The sequence below is a fragment of the Lates calcarifer genome, unplaced genomic scaffold (genome assembly GCF_001640805.2).
Source record: "Lates calcarifer isolate ASB-BC8 unplaced genomic scaffold, TLL_Latcal_v3 _unitig_5489_quiver_634, whole genome shotgun sequence".
NCBI lineage: Eukaryota > Metazoa > Chordata > Actinopteri > Centropomidae > Lates > Lates calcarifer.
Genome location: NW_026117558.1, coordinates 93185 through 101214, shown reverse-complemented (window position 1 = coordinate 101214; position 8030 = coordinate 93185). Strand labels below are relative to the sequence as shown.

The 8030-nt window shown below is 44.3% G+C and overlaps 1 protein-coding gene across 4 annotated transcripts; it reads left to right on the top strand.

The window, feature by feature from the left end:
• Nucleotides 1-577: 577 nt before the first annotated feature.
• Nucleotides 578-7987, top strand: pisd (phosphatidylserine decarboxylase). Of its 4 annotated transcripts, none has more exons than XM_018663118.2 (9): nt 578-686; nt 2201-2244; nt 2374-2507; nt 5544-5678; nt 5846-5947; nt 6026-6149; nt 6300-6443; nt 6519-6679; nt 7176-7987. In XM_018663118.2, the coding sequence occupies exons 1-9, from the start codon at nt 643-645 to the stop codon at nt 7443-7445; spliced, it is 1158 nt and encodes a 385-aa protein (XP_018518634.1). In that variant the 5' UTR covers nt 578-642; the 3' UTR covers nt 7446-7987. The 4 variants fall into 4 exon arrangements, with proteins under 4 accessions (XP_018518634.1, XP_018518636.1, XP_018518635.1 ...); XM_018663120.2 differs by lacking the exon at nt 578-686 and adding an exon at nt 5017-5161; XM_018663119.2 differs by lacking the exons at nt 578-686; nt 2201-2244; nt 2374-2507 and adding exons at nt 3504-3672; nt 5017-5161.
• The last annotated feature ends 43 nt before the right edge of the window (nt 7988-8030 follow it).

Genomic DNA, 8030 nt, shown 5'->3' with positions numbered 1-8030 from the left:
GATTTTTTTGTCTCCAATAAAGTTAAAGAAATACATATTAAGATCTTACATAGATATTATCCCTGTAATGAATTCATTAACAGATTTAGACCTGATGTGTCCCCTTTATGTTCCTTCTAAAATTGCTGTGTCTCTTGGGTAAATTTCACATCCATAAGGCTAGATTTCTCCAGGCCAAGCCAAATGTAACTTTGTTTTATATGGAGTGCAATCTTTTAATGACTCTATATGTAAAATTGGTAAGAACAAGAAAGCTTTCAAGACATCCAATCTTTTGGAAAGTATTATAATAATTTTTAATTTTTTTTTCTCTGCTTTTTTGTGTGATATTCATTATGTACTCCTTGTGTCTCCCTGTATGTTTGTATGATGTCATGTTTGTTTGTTAGTGTTTTTAATATGATAATAAAGTTTGTTAAAAAAAAAAAAAAAAAAGATAATCGACATAGATCAATGAAGGTTCCAGTTTGGCTCCGTGACTCTGAGGTAACCGCCTCCTCACTGACCAATCAGTTTCTTCAAACGACGGAGTTGTTCACGGAGTGAAGGGAGACGCACCTGACAGACAAACATCAGGGCACAGTCACAGCCTCACGTTTACCGTGACGCAGGACGCCCTGATGTCACTTCCGCAAACAGAACATGGCGGCGGCCTTGCGGGGTGTGCGCAGCGGAGTCATCTGCAGGTTTTTACATTTCTTCTTGTTTTTACTGAAAGTTTTACAGCGAACAGTTCGGCGTGAGTAGGTCACGTGTTTCCTTTGCGGCTGCGTGGCTGAAACGTAACGACAGTGTAACGTATTTGTCGTGTTTGTGACGCTGTGGCGAGGAAACAGTTTGACCTGGGATCCACCAGACTGTGTTTATATTCATTCAAAGTTTATATTCATTTAATATTTAATGATGTCGACAGTCCAAACGTTGTGATACATGTGACGTCAGACAGGTAATGAGTGCGTGAGTCAGACCGATGAAAGATTCGGCTCTGGTAACTGAGCCAGGTGTGTGAGATGAACGCGTTATCACGGTGTGAACAGGTGAATGTTACCTATCTGTCAGGTTCAGAGATGATGACGAATGAGGAAGTGACGGAAGTCATCAGCTGATTCTGTTTACAGCTGATCAGTTGTTGATACTCTAACAACAACAACAATATCAGCAGTTACTTATCGTTGTTGTGTGAGTTAAAGACAGAAACAACGGCTAACCTGCTCCAGGTTCACTTCAGAGGATCAGATCAAACTACTGACCAATCAGATGACTGGAAAACTGTGGTCATCATTTCTGCAGGATCCTGACAGGAACAGAGTTTCCAATAAAGATCAATAGATGTTTTTATAGATCAGTGAATGGTTTTGTTCCAGTCTTTGTCCACAACAGAGCTTCTAACAAACAGAGAGTTTCTCCCACTGAATGATCACAGACTGACTGTTAGATCTTCATGTTGGATTTTCTCTTCACACTGTTGAAGATTTCTGCTGATTCTAAATGAACATTTCAGTCAGATGGAGCTCAGACATGAACTCTCTCCTCTCCTCTCTGCTTTGGCAGCAGAAACACTCTGACATTACTGTCACTGTTTATCTGCATCACATATTCACATTAACTCACAATAAACCACCATCACACTAAGGAGCACAAACACTCACTCACTGAAAACACTTGATGGAGTTATTTACAATAAATCCTCAGCCTGACTTTGATCACTGCTGATTATTTCTACTGTTTCTATTCTAGTCATGTGATCATATTGTTCACATTTCACCTTGTTAAATGTCATGTTAGGACGTGGCTGGAACTGAAACCACCTGCAGCTCTCAGCCTGACTTCTCATAGAATATTAGGTTCCTTAATCATGGTTCTGACAACGCTGCTTCAACTAACAACTCCACCTCTTTACCATGAACCATCAGGAAATCCTGGGTCACTGAACCCAGTGATAACCAGCTGATAACCAGCGTCTGACGCTCAGTCACTCTGTGGTTGTTAGATTTACTGAAGCCAGATAAAGATCCTGGATCAGTTCAACCTGCTTCATAGAACAGAGCTCAGGAGTTTAAAGATTTCCTGACTCACTGATAAACTCTGATTCTCTTCACTGTCAAACTGTGATAAATATAATCACACACTTTAATGTCTTAATAATAATGATAATAAATATAATCTCTTTTTTTTTTTTTCCTTTTCCTGTCGTTTGCAGAGTTTTTCCTCTGAGCTGCAGCTTCCAGCGAAGCCTCAACACAGGTCAGTCTCCTCTTCTTCCTCCTCCTCCTCTTCCTTCTCCTCCTCCTCCTCCTGATGACAGGTGGTGACAGGTGATCACTGATGACAGGTGTTGTCAGATCTCTGGATCAATCATCTCTCTCCCTTCAGGTCGTGGCCTCCTGCCCCGGCCCCGGCCCCTCCCCCTCTTGTTGTTGACAGGTGGTGGTTACCTTGGTTACCAACACTACAGAAAGAGGGGACAGGAGGATGGAGCTCCACCCCCTCTGGCCACGCCCACACAGGTAGGAGACAACATACCTGCTGTTTTCTCTCCTTTGTTTTTACCTCCTCTCCATCTCTCTGTTTTCTCCTCATTTAAAAAATCACACTGGTCTGCTGGGTGTGTTTTAGCATGACAAGGTCTGTAACACACCTGGTAACACACCTGGTAACAGGTAATGTACCTGGTAACACAGAGACAGAGCTGGACAATGTTATCTCGGTGTCTTTCACTCATTTGTCTCTTTCACTGATGCAACCACAGTGACAGCTGTTGGCAGGTGACCTGAACATCTGTGTGAACACCTGTGTGCTCAGGTACACCGCTGTCCCCAAGGTTTGTGTGGAGCAGCAAGGAGGCGATCTTAGTCCTGGATCAGTACAGCTCAGCTGGAGCAGAGATTCAGGACTGAGGTGGTCTGAGGTTTGCTCAGTGACATCACTCAGGTGTAAAACCTACTGATCAAATCAGGTGAAGCAGATTGTGACTGGTTAACTGGGTGAAAGGTGACAGTGATGTCACTCTGCCCGGTCATTCTGCTGTTCTGACACATCATCACTTCGCTCTGGCTCATTGGTCAATCAGTAACTGGCAGAGCAGAGGAAGGCTCTGATTGGACAGAAATAAATAAATAAACAAAACTTTGTTTATCAGTAAATAAAGTTTTATACATCTGAAGATGATTTATTATAAATAAAACTGTAAGAGATCAGTTTTATGTTATTGATTGAATTAAATTCACATTAATGTGATTTTCACGTTAAACTATTTCCTCATGTTAACGAGTTATTAGTTAAAAAAGTCAAACATTCAGATGTTTGTTGATATGAACATGTAGACGCTGATAGGAAAAGATAAATAATCAATAATCTGATCAGAATGAAACGTTTCTATTTCATCTTCTCTCTCTCTCTCTCTCTCTCTGTGTGTGTGTGTGTGTGTGTGTGTGTGTGTGTGTGTTTGTGTGGAGGGGGCGGGGCGGAGCTCCTCAGTATTAACTCCTCGCGCTCTCTCCTCCTCCCTCCTCCGTCACTTCTCCTCCTCTCCTCTCAGTGATCTCTCTCTCTGTTCTTCTTCTTCTTCTTCTCCTTCTCCTCCTCCTCCTCCTTCTTCGGGATTTAACGTTAAACCGTCCGGATGTGTCGGCGACCCTCTCCCGCTCCAGCGGCGGCGGACACGCGCTCATGGTGAGGTTCTTCTCTCGTCGCCGCGGCGGCGGCGGCGAGTGTCGGGAGCGCGACCTGCTGCGGCAGGTGAGGCGGCGGCGTCGCGCGACCGACGGAGAGAGAGAGAGCGAGAGAGATGGAGGAGGAAAGGGGGTGAGGACGAGAACGACAGCACGATTCAGGTGTGGGGGGGGGAGACATCTGAAGCAGAAAAATAATAATAGAGTAAATAAACAACAGAGGATTAGTGTGTGCGTGCGTGTGCGTGTACGTGCGCGCGTGTGCGTGCGTGCGTGTGTGTGTGGTCTCCATGACAACAGCTAGTTCAGCAGGTCAGCTATTTTAGCTTTAGCCTAGCTTAGCCTGCTTCCAGCTGATCCTGTGCTAACCTGCTAACCCAGTTAGCTGCTGGTCAGATTAACCTCTGAACCCCCCCCCCCCAATATCACAGTAACTCGTCCTCAGGTTTTCAGTCTCTTCATCACCCTTACACACACAACTCATCGATCCATCGATTGATTATCTGTCCTGTGACTCAGTTTGTTTCTGAAATGTTTTCAGGTCTTAGCATGTTACCATTACTAGCTAGCTTTACTGTAGCTTAGCTATGTTAGCATCTACGTGCTGTGTTAGAGTTCGCTCCTCCTCCTCCTCCACACACACATACACGTTTGTATTGCTACCTTTTGTGAGGACTGTGTGTTCTCTGCTCCAGAATGTCCTCACAGTGCATATGTGTCCTCAGTGAACTGGGTTAAACCTGAACTGAGTCCTCCAAAAAAAGTCCTCCTCACAAGCCCCACCCCCTTTAACACCTGTCCAGGTTTATAACTCCTCTCTGTTTTTATTTTTGTCCATAGAACTCAGGTCACATTCAGGTTCTGACTTCAGACTTTGATTTGAACGTTGATTCCTGATGTTTTGACTTTTGACGTGAAATTATGTCATAATAAAGTTTACAGCAGCAGGTAAACTGTGACTTAGTCTGACAGCAGCCAATCAGGTTACCGATCCAGATCCCAGCCAATCACAGCTCGTCTGTGACATGTTTTAATGTTGAGTTCTGAGCTGCAGGACCCGATGTGTCCAGCAGGGGGCCACAGTGAACACTGATGTTACAGATGTTAGCATCATTTTAACTTTACTGAACTGTGTTAAAATGTTTGTATTAAAATATCAAAATATTAAATTGATATGAAAATGACTGTGACTCGACTTCAAACTTTTATTTTCTTTGTTTTTTCGTTGTTTATTTTCGTTTCTTTTCACAGATTTTTATCCGTTTTTCTTTTGTTTTTCTTTTAGATTTCCTTCGTCCGTCTTTATTCCTCTTCTCTCTGTCTCATTAAATCTCGTTATGATCAGGCTTCAGGTGCCTCGTTTGGCTCTTCGTCAGCGTCTGAGCGTGCTCAGTGGCGGCGTATGTCGTCCTGCCCATTGGCGCCGTCGGCCAATCGCTTTCCTCTGCTACGTCCTGTCCGTCAGCACTCTGCGGCCACTGGCCAATCGGGTAAGAGCGGCTGCTGAATGGCTTCTGATTGGATGAAGGGAAATGGGGAGGAGGGGGAACACCCAAATATGTACATCTTCATGTAGTCTTTTCTTTTTCTTTCTCCTGTTTCACTCCTTCACCTCCTCTTTAAACCAGTGTCTTCAGAATAAAAGCTTTAAAATTGTTGTTGAACCAGGTGTTGATCCAGGTGTTGTGGTGGTTGTGTTGCTGTCAGGTCAAGTGACCTCTACATACAGGTGTGTTTTTCTGTCAGATGGTCAAACACATCTCTAAACCTTTTCTTTTATTCCTCATATCTCTCCTCTTCCTTTCTGCATTTCTCTTCCTCTTTAAACCCAGACAGGAAGCGTTAAACTTAGTTTCCTGTTTCCTCCTGCAGGTGGCATTGTACCGGTCTTTCCCGACTCGCCTCCTCTCTCGGGCCTGGGGTCGTCTGAACGGTGTGGAGCTCCCCACCTGGCTCCGAAAACCTGTCTACTCCCTCTACATCTGGACCTTTGGAGTCAACATGCAGGTGAGGATCAACCTGAGAAACGTCAGCTGTTCGCAGCCGTTACTACATTATTGTTATTTATTTTTCATATGTTATTGTTATTTATGGTTTATACATTATTGTTATATTTAATGTTTTGCAGCATTTGTGAATCACTCTGACTCTGAGTCTCTGTCTCTGTCCATCAGGAGGCGGCGGTGGAGGATTTACATCACTACAGGAATCTGGGAGAATTTTTCCGTCGACGTCTCAAACCTGCGGTCAGACCGATCTGTGCCTCCTCCTGCCTGGTAATGCTCCTCCTCCTCCCCCTCTTCCTCCTTTACCAGTTTTTACAGGGTAGTTTTACAGTGTAGTTTTATCATCAGATCTCTCCGGCCGATGGGAGAATCCTTCACTTCGGTCGGGTGAAGAACTCCGAGGTGGAGCAGGTGAAGGGGGTCACCTACAGTCTGGAGAACTTCCTGGGACCACAGAAGAGGCGGGGCAGCGGTAAGACCACGCCCACTCAGCCTCATGTCATGTGACCTGATGAACCAATCAAAAGTGTGTCAGACATGGAGGCATTCAAAACCCAAAACCCACGAGGATTATTCAACATTAAATATGATAATGACCTCACCTGTGTCTCTCTCTCTTTAGACTCCTCCTCCTCCTTCAGGGACCTCCTCCTGTCGTCTCCTGATAATGACCTGTTCCACGCCGTGGTCTACCTGGCTCCAGGTGACTATCACTGTTTCCATTCTCCCACAGACTGGAGGGTGGAGCTTCGACGTCACTTCCCAGGTGAGAGTCTGTTCACCTGTTCACCTGTGTGCTCTCTGCCGCCCACCCGGTCCTCACCTCACTCTCTGTGTTCAGGCTCATTAATGTCCGTTAACCCGGGTGTGGCTCGTTGGGTCAAAGAGCTCTTCTGTCTTAACGAGCGTGTGGTTCTAACCGGCCAATGGCAGCACGGCTTCTTCTCGTTAACGGCAGTCGGAGCCACAAACGTCGGATCCATCAGAGTTTACTTTGACCAGGTGAGAAGCAGCAGAGGAGTTTTTATTCTGTGGTTTAGTTTCTGGATCAGTTTATGTTTTTATTGTTGAATTTCTCCTTTATGATGTTTTATTTAAAACTCACGGGGTTTGGGTTCGATTCATTCATAGTCAGATTCATGTTGCTTTAGTATTAAATATACAACTTATAATTAATAAGTATACAATGTTTATGTAATATATTAAATATATGACTATATATTATATATATATTATTTTTTATATAGATCATGTGAATAATTCTGATGAGTTTTTTTTAAGTTATTTTTTTGGGGCTTTTTCGCCTTTATTGAACAGGACAGTGGAGATGAGATAGGAAACAGGGAGAGAGTGTGGGGGAATGACACACAGTGAGGGTGTCGATCCAGGGACCAGCTGCTCAGGGCACTTAGGCCCATGTGGTATGCGCCCCAGCCATTCGGCTATGGGGGCGCCCCAATATTTCTGATGAGTTTTAACAGTTTGTTTTCGTTGTCAGGAGCTTCAGACCAATGCCCCTCACTACAGTAAAGGCTCCTTCCATGACCGCAACTATGTTGCTGCCGACGACCAGGTGTTGAGAGTGGCAGGTGAAGGGGGGGCGGTGCCTGTAGATGGAGAGGGCGTGGCCTTACACAGGGGGGAGGCGGTGGGTGAGTTTAACCTCGGTTCCACCATTGTTCTGCTGTTCGAGGCTCCCAAAGACTTCAACTTCCACCTGCAGCCGGGACAGCGAATCAGAGTGGGGGAGGGGCTCGGCAGCTTCTGATTGGCTGAGCAGACTCAGAGGGAGGGGCCTAATGACAACACTGATTTTAGAGTTGAAAGCATTGTAGCTAATTTCCTGTGTAAGGACTACGCTGGAGGACGTGAAGAGGACATTTTGTTTTGTTATGACTCAAACTCCCAGAATGCCTTGTGCCTCATGACGGGGAAGATGCCAAACTTCTCTCTCTCTCTGTCTGTTTCTATTCTGTCTCTGTGTCACTCACCCAGAAACAACTAACTGTTCCTACAGACATTAATTTGTATTATTATTATTCTGTAACATGAAGCTAAAAGTCATCAAACATTCAGGTTCAAATTTACTCAAAGTGAAATAAAACCTCCATCCGTTGACACAATTGGAATGTTTGAAACTTTATTGTTCACCTGTTGTTAAGCAGCTGATTGGTGGAGCTCCATCAGGATTCTTAGGATTGGTCAAAAAGAAACAATATCAGTTAATTTCTGCTTTAATATTATTTTCTTCTTGTTTCCTCTGTGTTGTCAGAAATGTAATTATGAATAAATATTTTTTCTCAGATTTTACTCTTTGTGTTTGACACTGAATGATGAGTGTTTCACCTCTGAT

Excerpts from the sequence above, each read along its gene's own strand:
- pisd (XM_018663118.2), top strand. The coding sequence starts at position 643 with ATGGCGGCGGCCTTGCGGGGTGTGCGCAGCGGAGTCATCTGCAG. Across the intron at positions 5,948-6,025 it reads TCTGTGCCTCCTCCTGCCTG|ATCTCTCCGGCCGATGGGAG; the intron begins GTAATGCTCCTC and ends TTTTATCATCAG. Across the intron at positions 6,680-7,175 it reads TCAGAGTTTACTTTGACCAG|GAGCTTCAGACCAATGCCCC; the intron begins GTGAGAAGCAGC and ends TTTCGTTGTCAG.